The sequence below is a fragment of the Malus sylvestris genome, chromosome 5, assembly GCF_916048215.2.
Source record: "Malus sylvestris chromosome 5, drMalSylv7.2, whole genome shotgun sequence".
Taxonomy (NCBI): domain Eukaryota; kingdom Viridiplantae; phylum Streptophyta; class Magnoliopsida; order Rosales; family Rosaceae; genus Malus; species Malus sylvestris.
This window is the reverse complement of record NC_062264.1, coordinates 8377821-8395425: the sequence shown is the minus strand read 5'-3', so window position 1 is coordinate 8395425 and position 17605 is coordinate 8377821. Positions and strand designations below refer to the sequence as shown.

The 17605-nt window shown below is 39.8% G+C and overlaps 2 protein-coding genes across 4 annotated transcripts; both read left to right on the top strand.

The window, feature by feature from the left end:
• The first annotated feature begins 200 nt into the window (after nt 1-200).
• Nucleotides 201-2387, top strand: LOC126623496 (uncharacterized). The gene has a single exon (XM_050292394.1). It carries the CDS (start codon nt 291-293, stop codon nt 2103-2105), a length of 1815 nt encoding a protein of 604 aa, XP_050148351.1. The 5' UTR covers nt 201-290; the 3' UTR covers nt 2106-2387.
• Nucleotides 2388-13507: 11120 nt separating this feature from the next.
• LOC126624411 (beta carbonic anhydrase 5, chloroplastic) lies at nt 13508-16755 on the top strand. 3 transcript variants are annotated; one of them, XM_050293469.1, is made up of 10 exons: nt 13508-13792; nt 13889-13956; nt 14488-14542; nt 14657-14820; nt 14901-14949; nt 15126-15239; nt 15380-15433; nt 15694-15776; nt 15906-16011; nt 16402-16755. In XM_050293469.1, exons 1-10 carry the CDS (start codon nt 13721-13723, stop codon nt 16603-16605), a joined length of 969 nt encoding a protein of 322 aa, XP_050149426.1. In that variant the 5' UTR covers nt 13508-13720; the 3' UTR covers nt 16606-16755. The 3 variants fall into 3 exon arrangements, with proteins under 3 accessions (XP_050149426.1, XP_050149425.1, XP_050149424.1); XM_050293468.1 differs by lacking the exon at nt 14488-14542 and having other exon boundaries at nt 13512-13792; nt 14659-14820; nt 15909-16011; XM_050293467.1 differs by lacking the exon at nt 14488-14542 and having other exon boundaries at nt 13516-13792; nt 14659-14820.
• Nucleotides 16756-17605: the final 850 nt, after the last annotated feature.

The window sequence follows — 17605 nt, the reverse complement described above, 5'->3', positions numbered from 1 at the left end:
AAGTGCGCTCAAAACCCTCATCAACGTGTGACGTGTCACTCTCACTGCGTATTCAGATAAAACGCCACCCAGATTTATCAGATTAAACTTTTACCTCGATCCCAAAATACCCCTACTGCAGCTCCCATTCTCCCACCCCAACCACCAACCAGTCCCCGTCATTTGAGTCAAAACCCAGGTCCTCTTTCGTCCACCCAAAAAACCCGCACCCTTCATCTCTGTCCGAACTCCACCCAAAACCACCAAAAGACAAAGAAGGGGGGAGTGAGACAGAGGGAGGAGAGTGAGAAATGGATTTCAATTTCAACTCCAACAGAGCGGAGGCGGAGCGGTGGCTGAGCACCGCCGTGAAGCTACTGTCGGCACATGACCTACAGGGGACCAAGACCTTCGCGATCCGAGCCCGAGAGACCGACCCCAGGCTCGAGGCCACCGACCAGATAATCGCCGTCGCTGACACCCTCCTCGCCGCCGAATCCCAGATCAACAGCCAAAACCAGCAGCCCGACTGGTACGCTATTCTACAACTCGCCCAGTACACTCAGAACCTCGAAATCGTCGCGACTCAGTACCGCCGACTCGCTCTCCTGCTGAACCCGCATCGGAATCGCTTCCCTTACGCCGATCACGCCTTCCGGCTGGTCTCCGAGGCCTGGAACGTCCTCTCTAACCCCAACAAGAAGGCCATCTACGACCACGAGTTGAGCATGTTCAACCGGTTCGACTCGCCCTCATCCGGGTCGACTCAGCTGTTCGAGAGGCAATTCTTGCAAATGCATCATGTTCAGCAACAGCCGCCGCAGCCGCCGCCCCCGCAGCCACTTCTATTTCATCCCCAACCGTCGCAGCTACTACAATTCCAGCCACAACCACAACCAGAAGTGCAGAGACCACAACCGCAATGGCATTTTCAACAAAAGCGACAACCACCACCACCACCAGAACACCAACATCAGCAGCAGCAGCAGCAGCAGCAGAACCAGCAGTATCACCACGAATCTTCTCAGCAGCACCGGCAACAATATCAGGAACTTCCACATCTTCTGCTGCAGCAGCAGCAAGAAGTGAGAAAAAACCCTAAAAGTAAGGACGGAAGACCGTCGATGGAGGAGGAAAGGCCGAATCCGATTCCCATCAATGTGACCGAGCCAGCACCTCCGCCCTCTGAATCAACTCCTCCGCCTTCCAAGTCCACTCATGCGCCCTCCGAATCAACTGGCCCCGTTGAGTCAACTCCCCCTTCTGAGTCAGCTCCCCCTTCTGAGTTGACTCGGCCTCAAACAGTGTCCAAATCGGGGAGCTTCTGGACTTCATGTCCTTACTGTTATAACCTCTTCGAGTATCCAAGCGTTTACGAGGATTGCATGCTTCGGTGTCAGAATTGTAAGAGGGCATTCAATGCAATGGCGATAGCGTCACCGCCTCTGGCGGGGAAAGGCGGTGATGTGAACTTTTGCTGTTGGGGGTATTTCCCATTGGGGTTATTGGAGAATGATAAAAATACAGGCGGCTCATCTGGGGAGTGGACGCCATTTTCGACAATGTTTGCCTGCCCAATACAAGGGAAGAAGAATACCGGACGAGCCAAGATTGCTAATTCGGGGCCGAGGGTCTATTACGATGACGAAGAGGCGTTGCTTGATGTTTCGGATCCAAGTGAGGACTCTGATGATGATGAGTGGCAGAGGGTCAGGAGGAAGAAGAAGGCTGTAAAGGCAAGAGCTAAGGCTTCCGCTGCTAAGACTCCGGTGAGAGCTTCAGATAGAATAAGGAAGGGAAGTCAAAATTCCGGTGGGCAGGGTAAGGTTGGCACTGGTGGGGGTGTGGGTGGTGGGTCTGTGTCGAAGGCAGAGTCAAGTAAGAAGTCAACTTCTGGTGCAAGAAAAAGAAGTGCTGCTGCATTGGGGAAGTTGGATTTGAATGTGGAGTTCAGTAATAATGAGGTGGAAGAGCCTGCAGCTCAGACAATGAGTGAAGGGAATGGGACAGCAAATGGGGAGGAGGATAATATTGAAGGAATCGGGTTTTTTGAAGGTCTTGACGAGTTTTTGAGTAGTCTGCCCATACTTAATGTTGTGGGAGATGACAAGGTTAAGGCTAATTAGGGAAGTAAGGGTAAGACTTTTGCTTTTTGTCATTGCTGCTTTAGCTGTTGTAATTGCTTTATGGATGCTCGTTGTATTGAATGATGTAGAGCTTCTATGCCTTTTGTTTCATGGCTCTCACTGTTTGAATCTGCTATATAATCTGCAGCAATGTGAACTTAATTCAGGTTTTAGTTTTAGAAAATGTTAGAGTGATTTATGTAGATAAATCTTGTGGTGGAAAGATTAATCTTCAAAGGTATGGTGATAATCTGATTTTTCGGCTGTGCTGAGATTATGAAATCTTGGCATTCTATAACATAAACCTTATTTTTTCGTTAATCAGGGTTGAAGCTTGTTTATCTGTTATCTTATTGCTGATCCTATGACTAGGATTTTGTTAGGAAACCATTAACATTTCTTTATGTTGGTGTGCTTTAAGCAATTTCCCATTCTTTTGGGATTAGAAAGGGAATGGAACATGTGCGCGTCCCTTGTGTCGTTCACAGGGAACCCAAAACCTTTTTTTCCCAAATGGTTTGGCATTGACTATAGATAGTATAAAACGTAGCAGTTGTGAATGTAAGAAAGCAACACAAGTGGCAAGAACTGATGAAAAGGAAAATTTTCACAGATGCTATTTTGAGTTGGGCAATGAACTGATGAAAAGAAGATAATTTTTGTATATGGTGGGAGAATTGTCAGGTTGATGGGTTTAATATCCCAGACCATGATGGAGGTTGCCGTGTTTTTGGGGTCATTCAAAGAGGTCATGTTTATTGAGGTATCTGGCTAAACTGTTGGAGAAGAATAGTTGCAAGCATACAACATGGTAAAGATTATTTGGCTCAAGAAGTTGATGGCTTTGTTGCTCTTCCTGGAGCATATGGAATATCTGTTGGAAATCATAGCCCTGGCCCAACTTGGGCTCATAAAAAGCCAGTTGGTGCCAAATTTAGATGGGTACAAAAATTGCATTCTTTCACTAATGACAATGGTATTAGTCATTGAAGAAGGATTTATGAAGCCAGGTGCTCTGCATATAGTTGTCTCTGCTACAACGGCCAAAGAGCTTCTGGTGAAGATGGAGCAACACTCTCCTCATGAAAGATGGCAAATGGAGCAACATGGTAATCACCAAGCCTTGAAAATATAAGGAGAAACTGTATTGATGGTAGGTCTTATTGAGAGAACTAAACCAGTCACAAGTTAGTTACAACAGTAAATAGTTAGTTGTGGTATTTATGTAATTAGTTGTAGAAGATACGGTCACTTGTGTAAGAGTCTTTGTGACTATATATATCCCTGTGTACTGACAATTCAGAGTACAATGAAAATATCTTCGTCAATACTTTCTACATGGTTTCATCGCCAATCGCCTTCCGGCATTCGATCCTCCATTTCTTCCGCTCCACTTCTCTGATTTCTGTTCAAATTGATCAGATTTCTTCGTTGATTTTGTATTCTGATCACTGTTCTTGATCTGTCTTGGTAGTTTTACTCAGCAATTTCTTTCAATTTGAGTCGGTGATTTCTCGATCGTTTTCTCGATTTCTTGATTGATTTCGTGATTGATTTCGTGATCGATCTTGTGCTTTCTGTCTTTGATTCTTCCTCCTCTCTCGCATTTTGCGCTTGTCTATCATGGCCTCCCCATCTGGCTCTTCGTCTCCGCCGATCTCATCGTCACTACCAAACCCTAATCCCTCTGAAAATCCTCAACCTCAGAACTCATATATGTCTCTTACGATCCAAAACATTGGTAGCATGGTGCCAATCAAACTCAAACGCACCAATTACCTTCCATGGCGAGCATTGTTTGCTCCGATTTTGCGCCGGTACAAACTTCTTGGTCTTGTTGACGGTACTGAGCCATGTCCGGCTCCTCTTCTCCCTGATCGCTCACTGAATCCGGCATTTGAGCAGTGGTTTGAAAAAGATCAAAACCTCTTGATTTGGCTCAACTCGACTCTATCTGAAGATCTCATTCCATTCACGGTAGGGGTGTCCACGTCTCGAGAGCTTTGGCAGAAGCTTGAACAACGTTTTGGTGGAGTCTCTGAAGCTCATATTCACCAGCTTCGTTCTCGTCTTCAATCAATTCAAAAAGGCTCTCAATCGATCTCGGAATATCTACAGCAACTCAAGGAAATTTCAGATTCTCTCAGTGCTGCTGGTGCAACTGTTTCTGATCGTGATCTCATTGCTGCAACACTTCACGGTCTTCCTGATGAATTCGAGTCCTTTATTGACTCTATCATGTTGCGGTTGTCGTCAACTTCTCTTGATGAATTGCATGGTCTGTTGCTGACCAAAGAGCTTTCCATGGCTCGTCGTAAGAACACTCTGTCCACTCCTACTACTGAGCCTTTTCAAGCATTCTCTGTTCAGTCTCAAGCACCTTTGCTCCTAACGCCTTATTCACAGGCCTTCGCTGCATATAATCAGCCTCTTCAATCTGCCTCTCGTTACAATTCTAATAGAGGCCGGAACAATCGCAATTTCAGAGGAAATCGCAATTTTAGTAATTCACGTGGCAACTCCACTGGTCCTTATCGTCCAAATCAGCCTCGTGCCTTTCATTCAGGCTCCCGATCTCACAACCAAGGTTCTTCATCCAGTCACAAGACCACCTGTCAAATATGTGGTTCAACTAGCCATGAAGCAATTGATTGCTTTGACATGATGAATCCTGAGATCTTTGGACGAGTGCCACCAGCCAAGCTTGCAGCTCTTTGTGCTCACTACTCATCCAAACCATCCCCATCTTGGCTATTGGATTCTGGAGCCACCTCACATATCACAAATGACATTGCAAATCTCTCTGTTGCCTCTCCTTACACTGGTGAAGACAAGGTCTATATAGGAGATGGTAAAGGTCTGCCTATTCACAATATTGGTACCTCTACTTTAGATACATCTCATACTTCTTTTAAGTTGAGTAATGTCTTACATGTACCTGCTATGAAACACAACTTATTATCTGCATATCAATTTTTAAAAGATAATAATTGTGCCTTGACTCTTGACCCTGATGGATCCACTGTAAAGGATCGAGTTTCGGGGAAGACGCTTTTGCAGGGACCAGTTAAAGATGGCTTCTATCCTCTTCAAGGCTTTGGTCATCCCACCTCTTCATCACCCTCGGCTTTAATAAGTGTCAAAGCTCCTGTACAGATTTGGCATCGAAGATTGGGTCATCCATCTTCTTCTATTTTTCGAAAGGTTCTTTCAGGAAATAAGCTTGTTGTGCAAGGCAAACCTACTGGTGATATTTTCTGCTCAGATTGTGCTTTAGCTAAAAGTCACAAGCTTCCTTTTGCATCTGCCAGTTCTACAAGTACTCACAGTCTTCAACTACTACACTGTGATATTTGGGGTCCTGCCTCCATCACTTCTCCTAGTGGCTTTAAGTACTACTTGTTGCTTGTAGATGATTACAGTAGATATGGTTGGTTCTTTCCATTAAAGGCAAAATCTGATGCCTATTCTACTTTTGTTGTATTCAAACACTATGTAGAAAATCTACTTGGCAATAAAATCAAGGTTGTGCATTCCGATTCAGGGGGTGAATTCATTGGTGCTAAGTTTGAGTCTTTTCTTCGCACTTATGGTATTCTTCATCGATTAACATGTCCTCACACTCCTGAACAAAATGGCTGTGCTGAGAGAAAGCACCGCCATATTGTGGAAACTGCTCGTACATTACTTGTTGCTTCTAATATTCCCCATCTCTATTGGGTGGAAGCCTTTTCTACGGCTGTGTATCTTATTAACAGGTTGCCAATCTCTGGCCTCTCTACCTCTCCTTGGGAATTACTCTTCTTCAAGCCACCAGATTACTCAAGACTGAAAGTATTTGGCTGTCGATGTTTCCCGTGGCTCAAACCTTATACTCATTCCAAGTTAGAAGCAAAAAGCAAAAGCTGTGTTTTTCTGGGGTACAGTTTACAGCACAAGGGTTATCGATGCCTTGATCCAGTCACTAATCGTCTCTACATTTCCAGACATGTGCAGTTTGATGAAGCAACCTATCCTTTTCAGTCTTCTCCTACCATTCCTGTTATGTCTTCAGTCTCTGTCTCCGCCCCCATGGATCTACAGTTCTCGGTTCCTCAACGTCCTGGTGCCTCTCCTGGATCTTTGGTTCCAGAATTGCACTCTACCTCTGAGTGTTTTCCTTCAAGTCCGCACAATGTCAATCCTCAAGAGTCCATTCCTCCTACTGCTGCTCCAAGTACAGATTCTTTGTCTACTGCATCTGTCTCTTCCCCTGCACCAACTACATCACTGCCCCCTCCCAATACTCACCCTATGATCACTCGCTCCAAAGCTGGTATCTTCAAGCCCAAGGTATATGCAGCTACCAAACATCCTCTTCCATCTGATATTGACTATATTCCGACTACATATCTGCAAGCCTTTAAGCATGCTCATTGGAGATCTGCCATGCAAGATGAGTTTAATGCATTACAATCCACAGGCACCTGGACCCTTGTTCCTCCCTCATCCTCCTACAATGTTGTTGGCTGCAAGTGGGTGTTCAGAATCAAGAAGCATCCTGATGGTACTGTTGAGCGTTTTAAAGCTCGTTTGGTTGCAAAAGGGTATCATCAGCAGGAAGGTATCGATTTTCAAGAGACCTTCAGTCCTGTGGCTAAACCAGTCACGATTAGAATCATTTTGTCCCTTGCTGTGCAGTTTAATTGGTTTTTAAATCAGTTAGACATCAGTAATGCCTTTCTTCATGGAGATTTGAAGGAAGATGTGTACATGCAGCAGCCTCCGGGTTTCTCTGATCCCAATCTGCCACATCATGTCTGCAAATTAAGGAAATCTTTTTATGGTCTTAAGCAAGCCCCTCGGGCTTGGTTTGACAAACTGTTTCAAGCTCTTCTTCGACTTGGTTTTCAGCAATCTTCTTCTGATGCTTCCTTATTTGTTCTCCCTAGTCCTACTCCTGTCATGGTGCTTGTGTATGTAGATGATATATTAGTCACTGGACCTGACTCTTCCATATGCAATCTGTTCATTCAAAACCTCAGTGCTATCTTTCCAGTCAAAGATTTGGGTCCACTGCACTACTTTCTGGGTTTAGAGATTCAACGATCTTCCACAGGTCTCTTCCTCCATCAAACAAAGTATTTACTGGATCTTCTTGGGAAAACTAATATGGCTGGTGCAAAGCCTTGCTGCACTCCCCTTGGCTCTAACAAATTGGATCACAGTGGTCCTTTTTTATCCAATCCCACTGAGTATCGATCCATTGTTGGTGGTTTACAGTATTTGACATGGACACGTCCAGATATTTCATTTGCTGTGAATCAAATCTGTCAGTTCATGCATGCTCCTCGAGACCAACATATGCAAGCTGCCAAACGCATTCTTCGTTATCTCAAGGGTACAATCTCTGAGGGTCTATGGTTCAGAAAGGGTGCACCTAATCTCACAGCCTTCTCCGATGCGGACTGGGCTGGCTGTCTCTTTGATCGCCGTTCTACTAGTGGTTATAATATCTTTCTGGGATCCAATCTTATCAGTTGGAGTGCCAAGAAACAAGCTACTGTGGCACGGTCATCCACATAAGCCGAATACAGATCTCTAGCACACACTGCAGCTGAACTGACTTGGATTTGTAAAATTTTTCGTGACCTTGGTTTTCCTCTTTCTCAGACTCCCACTCTCTGGTGTGATAACATTTCCGCCATCTCTCTTGCTTCTAATCCGGTCTTTCATGCCCGCACCAAACATGTGGAGATTGACTATCATTATATTCGTGAGTTGGTCTTAGCTAATCTCATCAAGGTTCACTTTGTTTGTAGTCAGGATCAGCTTGCTGACATCCACACCAAGTCTCTGTCCAAGAGTCGATTTACTGCTCTCAAATCCAAGCTTCCTCTTGGTTCTTCAACTGCTCCCAAGCTCAGCTTGAGGGGGTGTATTGAGAGAACTAAACCAGTCACAAGTTAGTTACAACAGTAAATAGTTAGTTGTGGTATTTATGTAATTAGTTGTAGAAGATACGGTCACTTGTGTAAGAGTCTTTGTGACTATATATATCCCTATGTACTGACAATTCAGAGTACAATGAAAATATCTTCGTCAATACTTTCTACAGGTCTTTCATTTCTAAATTGATTCCTGATTGATTCATCACTGTTTGAGTTATGTGGAAGAATCTATTTATACAAGGCCTTATATCATTTATTTCCCTGTACCTTCTTGTTCATTAAGTTTGGTGCAATATGCCGATCTATACTTGCTAGAGGACTCAAAAGATTGCATAAGGGTACAGTTGGGTTTGGTAGATAAAAGGAGGCTAGGGTTTTGTGGGCCTGCTATGTTTTCTTGTGGATTATTTGGATGTAGAGGAATTTGGAGGATTTTTGACATTTACAAGGAGGTAGTGGGTGGAGGAGCTTTGGAAGAGCAAGAGATTCCTATCTTCGGTTTCAACAGAATGTAGGGCTCTTTACGACCTACCATTATCCTAGATTGGAAGGCAACCTTATGTTAATTTCTTAGAGTCTTTGGTGATGCTTTTTGTAGTCTCTGATATTGCGGATGGTTTTTTCCTTTTGTACCGTGGACCCTTGTTTACTGCTATTGTACCTTTTTAATGATCATTATTTTTGCTAATTAACAGTGAATTCACAGATGATGAAACAAAAGTATAGGGAATAGGGAGGATTCATCCTTTTATTATTTTCATTAATGATCATCTCTTTGTTATTCATTTTGGCTTTGGGGAAGAGAATGGGAGAGGGGTGAAAACTGGAAAGTAGGGGATCAGGAGGGATTCACATGAAATGGTGAGGTGCTTCTCCATCCTTTTTTTTTTTGGGAGTTTTAACGAAAAGTTCACGATACTGTTTACTTTAATAAAAAATCATATTTTTACACTAAAAAGTCAAATCTGGTACTATTCACTTTACATTTTATTTTGTCCTTATCATTAAAATTCAGAGTTTTGAAGCCCTTTTCATTAGTTTCTTTTTTTCTTTTTTTTCCCCTTAATTATTGTTTGGTTTTGTTTATGAGTTTCTGATTATGCAGATTGGGTGGTTTAACTTGTCATTTGCAATGCAGTAAGGGTAATGCACATATTACATAGCATAAGTTAAGGTTGGTTGTGAATGCTGGATTGCTTTAATATGAAGCAAATGCCTAGCGAACAAATCCAGATTCAAAGTACCATACGTATTGCGGTATTAGAGAGTATAGGATTTACTGTATTTTTCCAAGACTAGAATTGATTAACGATTCAAAATTTTTCGTGCCCCTCTGCTCTGAGGGAGGATATCTAAGTACCTGTTTTAAGTGGTTTATTGTTTCGTTTTTCATGACTCAAACAACAAAGCTGGATACCTGCCTTTTGATATTTGAAAGAAATATTCTTGGGTGTTTAGCAGCACTTTGAATCTGGATTCTTTTCGTGTCTTTTATTATTGTAAACGTGGAAAATTGATTTACTCTTTGGCAGCATGGTCCTGTCTTTGTTTGACAAGTGATGGCTGATAGAAATTTTACCACATGTAAAAGTAAGGATAAAAACATTAAAATACTTGCAAGAGTACAAGGTAATTGTAATATAGTTAGCTTCAGCAATGTCGTTCTTCACAAGGATTGAATGAATAATTTATGTTAAATCAAATCTTAATTATTTATTTAAAACAAAGTTTGAGAAAATGTTGATTTTGTTATTTAAAATAATAAAAACGAATTTAATAGAAAATAATTAAATAAAGTGATAAAATAAAATAAACCAAAAGAAAATAATTTTTGAAAATTAAATTGTAAAACTTTAGGGTTTCGCCATTACCTTAACAATCATAGGTAGTTCTTTCAATTAACCATGCATATGTTTGAAGGTTAGGTTTTCCTAATATATATTCTACTTGGAACCTCTAATATAGAACTTATATTTAACATGCAACCTGTTCGGACGTTCAGTTCAAATATGAACATGAAAGACTCATTATGCTTTATGAAAACCTTTTGAAAAACCATGCAATCTTTAAGACGTGGTGTTCATCCTAAAGTGAAATTACATTTATTAACCACAAGAAGTCAACGCTAATTTCAGGGAATCTTCCGACCAAAATTGCGTTAAATTACTTTTCTAAATATTCTAATGGTCGCAAATCACTAAGACACTTAGATAGTTTAAAACGGTGATTAATAAGTCAAAACATGCATGCATAATATCATAAGTAAATTGAAAAAAAAAACTACATATTCTTGCTAAGGCTCGTGGCCTCGCCCTAGCAAACAAGAACTAGTTACTAACAATCATAAACAAAATATTATTAAAAACAAGAATAGAAAACACTTTGAAAATAAACTTCAAAAACCCTCTAAAGTAGTGTGTGCGTTTCCTCCACTATTCTCCCCCTGTCTTCTCTACCCTTAATGGCTAAATATCTTATTTATACTAATACAAAATAAAACCATAAAAAGTGTTAAAGAGTAAAACTAGGAAACATAATTAAATAATAAAACAGAAAATAAAAAGGTTTTCTATTTGAACTAAAATCAGACTTTTGACCAACCAAATCAACTTTGATTTGGTCCCAAAGGTCTCTTTTGAAAGCTGAAGACGTCCCCACAATTCCTCAGAAGGATTCTTCCTTAAAATATGCCATCTTGACCTCCAAAATACCCAAAATGTCCAGAAACGTCAATCTGGGAAAGCTGCGCGCTAGGCCTTAATTTCATCACCATGGTCAAACGGCTTGGTAGAAAAATCTGGAATTTTGATACAATCATCTTGAAAGGCACACGAACATCCTCCAATTGGAATCACTCCAAAATTCATCCGTTTGATCACTTTTTGCTCAAGAAGGAGTCGAATATCCTACATTAAGAATATAAATTAAAGTATCAAAATTTTACCAAAATAACAAATAAATTAATACTAAAAATAGGGCAAAATATATAGTAAAATATCTACACATCAATAGCAATTGTTTCCTTTTGTGCAACAATCTGCGGAACATGTTGGCTCGAGAATTGTTTCTTGTTTTTCGTCACTGTGACGTTGGAAGTTGTGGTTTAATTTTCTTTCTCGCTTTTCTTCTCTGCATTGGTTTTGGTTCTGCACAAAAGGAGTATGTCATAAGGTATAGTAAGCTCGGAAACAATCCTGTTAATGGTCGGCAATATTTGACATGTTTTGGAATTGGTTTTTGTCTTTTCATGTCTAGTGGGGGGCATCTGATTAAATGATCTTCTTGAGAGCACAATTGATCTTTTTCGTTGTCCAGTTGATCATTCAGTCGTTTAATGGATGTGGACTGTGGAGGGAGTATTAAGAAAAGCACTAGGATCCTCCATGCTAAATGTGTTCCAGTGCATTTTTTTGTCGCTCTTGCAGTTGCAGGTGGGCAAAGATATGTCAAAATGTGATTTTCTTCTGTAACTATAATTCTACATGTTACATACTGCAAAGTCGGTGGACTTACGCCGGACTTGCTGTGACGGACTCAGTCCACCGGTGCCACACTCAGCAGTGTCGTCTACGTTTTTTAGTACACCGCGGCTTGAAAGCCTAGGGAGTAGGAAATAGGAATGGTGGTTCTTGTTATGCCTTGGGGATTTCAGGAGTTTAAACCAACTTAGCCAAGTGGAGAATGATGAAGGGTCCTATTTGTAGAGTTTCTTGGAGATGTTCTTACGCAATGGATCTTCAAATTTGAAAGCCGCCAAGAAACATAACTCACAACGCATCTTGCCAAATCCCGGAACATCGAGAGGAAAATAACCATGAACAAAGGGAGCTGTTATTGATACTTCAAACTAGTCATCATGAATTCTGTAAGAGAGGGAAAAAAAATTAACAAATGGTAAGTGCATGATGACATTTCAGGAGCATTACTGTGGAGTTAAACAGATTCTAACCCAATACAAAGGGCCAAAAAATGCACTAGATAATAGAGCACCAAAGTACCAATTGCCAATTGAGGTGTTAATTAGCCCGGGGGAAGGGATATAGGTGGTGACAAGGGTAACGGTGGAGGGAATGGTGATATTGAATAATGCATTATTTCTTTATTAATTAAAATGCTAATTGGCACAATTTGATTGAACAACAACTAAAAAAAATTGAGGAGTTGGTTACGTGGGAAAATGAAGAGTCTTTCTTCTTCTTTGGAATCAAGGTCCAGGAACAAAAGAGCTATGATGGTCTTCTTTGTGTTCCTTTTCGTCTAAAATTAGATCTTTCTTCTTGGTTCAAAAATTCTGTTGCACAACATCCACAATTATGATAGTCTTCTCTCTTTCACCACTTGCTCAGACATTTGGGTGACCCTAAGAGGTTCTCACAGACCCTTAGAGGCTCTCAGAGGCTTTCAAGCCGTGGTGTACTAAAAAACATAGACGATACGTTGAGTGTGGCACCGGTGGACTGAGTTCGTCACCGCAAGTCCGGCGTAAGTCCACCGACTTTGCAGTATGTAACATGTAGAATTATAGTTACAGGAGAATATCACATTTCGACATATCTTTGCCCACCTACAACTGCAAGAGTGACAAAAAAATGCACTAGAACACATTTAGCATGGAGGATCCTAGTGCTTTTCTTAATACTCCCTCCACAGTCCACATCCATTAAACGATTGAATGATCAACTGGACAGCGAAAAAGATCAAGTGTGCTCTCAAGAAGATCATTTAATCAGATGCCCCACACTAGACATGAAAACCAAGTTCAAGGCACTCCTATTACACTTTTTGAAATTTACTTTACTGTTTATAATTAAATTATCCTTCACCATCTTTTGATTGACAAAAATATTTTATAATAGACACTAGCATATGCCCCACATTCTGTGTGTAAATAAATTTATTTTAAAATGAGAAGGAGATGCCACTTAGTATTATAGTTTATTGGTATTCCTCTTCACTTGTAAGTGAGATGGTTCGATTCTCGCCATAGGAGAATTTGAACCACTTTATTGTTAGCCAATTGTGAGGTTTAACCCACTCATTCACCCCATAAGTAAAGAAAAAGAGGAATGTGAAATTGGATTGAGCACTGTTTTTTTTTTTTTATGGTGAAGAGATAGAGCAGTTTTCATTTTTAAATTAGAGGATGGTTAGGATTTTTTTATTTTTGTTAAATGATAGATTAGATGTTAGATTATGGAGTTGATCGGATTCAAACTCACCCCGTGGTGCAAGGGTAATACTTGTCTCTACCACTGTGGTATACCACTTGCATGTTAGGATTATCTTTTCACCAATTTTAATTGACAAAAGGAATTTTATTAATTGACAGTTTAAATTTGAGATAAAAATGTTACTATTTCCAGACACCTGTGTTATATTAAAAAAGGGCAAAAAGAAAAGAAAATTAAACTGTCCAGCATCTCATTTCCGAAAGAGAGTTGAGAGTTGAGAAGCGGGCTACGTAGTGTTTGTACGTGTGTGCAGAGCATAGCATGTAGCTGTACTTTAAACTTGGGTTTCTCCGTCTTTTTAGGAGGAGGACAAGTGTTTCTTGATCCGACCAGCCAACTCACCCGCACCTTTCCCTTCCCCACCATCTTTTAAACGCTCTCTTCTCTCAAAACTGAAACCCCATTTCCCATTTCCCATTTCCCATTTCCCATTTCAGCTCTCTCGCTCTCTTCCATGGCTGATCTTGCGCCAACCTCTGTTTTAAATGACTCAATTTCCAATTCCTCCTCCTCGGACACACGACAGGTAACCTTTTCTCTCTCCCCCCCTCTCTCTCTCTCTACCATTTCATTAATTTCTCTTGTTTCTTGATTGTCTTTAATTTTTGTCAATTTTCTGCAGATCTTTGGTTCTAATCTGAAATCAGGAAAAGTTCAGCCGACCCAATTGAGATTGTTAACTACTTCCGAGTAAGTTTCTGAAGGTGTCACCTTTCTGCTCATATTATTCTTCTGTTTGCTGCATATATGTCCCACTTTTCTTAGTTTTATTTTTTATTTTTTTTAGTGTTCTGCTTTGTATTCTCTTTCCAATTATGCCCATTTGAGCTCCAAAATTTTCTTAATTTGATTGATTTCTGAAAGGAAATGTTAATGCCGAAATAGGATTTAGTTTGAGTATTCTATATTTGTGTCAATATTACCTTTAAGGCACAAACGACATTGAAATTCTTTCGGTTCCCATGAAATTGTTGACTTTTGAAATTTATGTGAGAAAAAGAAATCCAGAATCCGGGCTAAATATACTGGTTCTAATGAGGGAGATTTGAATTTTGGTTTGGACGTTATTAACCATTGTTTTGGTTTAATCAGTTGTTCATACCCCGGCTGCAAATTCATGGACTGCTCCTTTGTTAGTGAGATCAATTTGATGGGTTTACTTAGATCTTTGCTTGCCATCACAATGATTCTAATTTTCTTTATTTGATGGTTTGTATATAGGAGATGTTTACAATATAAGATTACGACTACATGCAACCTTCGGATTGGTCCTAAGAGATAAGAATGTCTCTATTGTTTTTTAAATCGCCATCCGAGTAACCTGTTGAACTTTTCAAAATCCTGAAGATAATTGGTTGGTGCTGAAATGCTTTCCTTTTGGCATGTTTGCAGCAATTGTCCAGGTTTGACTGTAAAGGCTTCAAGAGAGTCCTTAGGGATCACTGAACAACATAAAAACAACAAACTGGAGAGAGTAGCTGAAACGGATGATCGGAGCGAATTGTTTGAGGATATGAAACAACGGTTTCTCGACTTCAAAAAGCATAAATACATGTAAGTGGCCAAGGCTCAGGCGTGAAGGTTGTTTAGTTTAAATTAATTCTATTTCCTAATTTGGCTTTCATTATGAATAGGGAAAACTTGGAACATTATCAAAATCTTGCAAAGTGTCAAGCGCCAAAGGTTGTATAGTATATGTGTAGTTTCCCTTTCATTTCCCTTTTCAAATTTAGTTATTAACACTCGATGTTCATAAGTATTCTTAATACTCGGACATGTCATTCAATTGCTGTTTGCCTCAATATGGTGTTGAGTGTCATGGAGAAGAATATGCATGTGTACTGATGTTTCTGGAACAGTTCATGGTCATCTCTTGTGCAGATTCTAGGGTATGCCCCTCGACCATTCTGGGATTTCAACCGGGAGAAGCATTTGTAGTGCGCAACATTGCGAATTTGGTGCCCCCCTTTGAGGTATACATTACAAATCACAGTTGAATTATTTTGCTGCATTTCTGATTGTGGAAGGTCACAAAAAAGTGAACACTCTCGAATCATATCAAATATTGTTATTCACTACCTTTGTTTTGTTATTTTTTTTTCTGTTTTTGCAGAGTGGACCCTCAGAAACAAATGCTGCATTGGAATTTTCTGTGAATTTTCTGAAAGTAAGTATTCTGGGAATAAATTCTAAAAGAAAATCCCATTTGTTTCCTTGCTAGTCTAATTCATTACAATCATATCCCTATTTAAGTAATGGCTTTAAAGCTATTGGTTACGCATCCTTGCTTATAGAGTGACAATTGGGAGGTACCAACTGTTGGTATTGTGAAAAATTGAATCTCCCAGATTGAGTGCGATTTTTAATAGAAAATGGAAGCAAGAACAGCTAGACAAAAATAAATCCTTAACCATAGTTGTATTGTAGATCGAAAACATATTGGTCGTTGGTCACAGCTGCTGTGGAGGCATTCGTGCTCTTATGGGCATGGATGATGAAGTTGATAAAAGGTTCAGTAAATTTCTTCTTCTGTACTTATCACATTGTTGCAAGTGGTCTTTGTTTGTGGTTGCCTTTTATTCGTTTGTCCAAGAACAGTCAAGCTATAGTTTTCACTTTACCAAAATTCTTTTATGCAGTAGCTTTATCCAAAATTGGGTTGTTGTTGGGAAGGATGCAAGGTCGTGGACAAAAGCTGCTGCCTCCAAACTCAGCTTTGACCAGCAGTGCAAACATTGTGAGAAGGTAACATTTTTCTTTACTTATTATTTCCTTTTTTTTTTTTTTAGGTAACGTAATTCTATCCCAAGGAAGTTCTTGGTCTATGCAATTATTCCCGTTTGTATTTTTCTTCATTTCATTGGACCAAGCTAAATGAAAGTCGATTTCGTATTGTTGAAACTTGGATCAGCATTCTGTTTTATTGGTATATTGAATCTCCTGATCCATTTGTTTTGGTCATTGTTGACCTCATATCTATCCGGGAATTTAACCAAATTCTTTTGAGGTCCATGATTAGATTCTCCTATTGTGGCATACATTTGGGTTGCAACTAATGTAGGCTGTGTTATATTATAAAAGGATGCTCCAGATTCATAAAAACTGTTTCCCATATTGAATGATATCATTGTGCAGGAATCAATCAACCGTTCATTGTTGAACCTGCTCACGTACCCATGGATAGAAGAAAAAGTGAAGAAAGGTGTTCTTTCTGTTCATGGTGGTTATTATGACTTTGTTGAATGTACATTTGAGAAATGGACGCTCGATTATAAGGAAGACAACTTGAAGGAGAAACATGGCAGAATTTCAGTTAAAAATCATTTGTTTTGGTCTTGATTTCATCTATGGCCTTGTATGATCTAATTCATCAAATAAATTATTTAAAAAATATGTTGTTTGTATGGTGATTAAATTAAAACGATTCGAAAAATAATGTAAAATGATTTGGTTTGTATTAAAATATAATAAATAAAATAATGTTTATAATTTGTTGTGTTTTCATCTGACAGAGTTGATGCTTTTGTTTTCAAGTTGATGCTCTCTTTTCTTTTCTTTTGGGACAAGAAACTGTCAAACTCTTTTGATCAGTAGTTTTATTAGAAGGTACCTGAGAAACACTGAATGAGGGGTGTTAAGCCTTTTATCATCCTGGTGTCGAGCTATTATATATTTAACAGGAAGTTAAGAACACCAAGAAGAATCATTTCAAGTTGGTCTAGGTGGCCAGGTCAATTTAACACTTGCTGTTCTTCAGTGCAGACTCCAGCATTTCTCGGATTCTTAAAGCTCAGGTAATTCTTGCACTTGAAAATTCTTCACCCTTTCTATTTTTCTTCATTCCATTTCTATAAGCTATATTCAAAGTAATTACTGTTTCCGTTGCTTTATGCGAGGAGAGAGAGAGAGAGAGAGAGATTAAATTGATCAAGGTTTTGGTTTGTAGATTGAGGAAAGCAAGAGAGAAAGAGAAAAACTTGTGCAAGCCCTAAAGTCTAAAGCTTTCATATGATATGAGAAATTGAGATCATGAATGGAGAGTCATTAGAGTTGGTTTAACAGTTGAGGATAGGGTTTCCAATCATGACCGTTGCAAAACTTGGAAGCCAAGTAGCTCTCCGTTGCCTTACTATTTCACGTAATCTCTGTTCATAAACTTCATATATGAAGCCCACTTAGTATCTTCAAGTCATTTTATGCACACACACAACGGAAAAAAAGAAGATAGGGACGGGCTCTTGTGGTTATAGTTGAGAAAAAGGGCACAAGAAAAGGACCTTTGTTTTCGATTCAGCAGACCTTTCGAGAATATTTACTTTCTAGTAAGTTTATGCCCACA

Coding starts and splice junctions, on each gene's coding strand:
- LOC126624411 (XM_050293469.1), top strand. CDS start 13,721: ATGGCTGATCTTGCGCCAACCTCTGTTTTAAATGACTCAATTTCCAAT. Junction 14,543..14,656: donor ACCTTCGGATTGGTCCTAAG/AGATAAGAATGT, acceptor TGGCATGTTTGC/AGCAATTGTCCAGGTTTGAC. Junction 15,434..15,693: donor TTTCTGTGAATTTTCTGAAA/GTAAGTATTCTG, acceptor GTTGTATTGTAG/ATCGAAAACATATTGGTCGT.
- LOC126623496 (XM_050292394.1), top strand. CDS start 291: ATGGATTTCAATTTCAACTCCAACAGAGCGGAGGCGGAGCGGTGGCTG.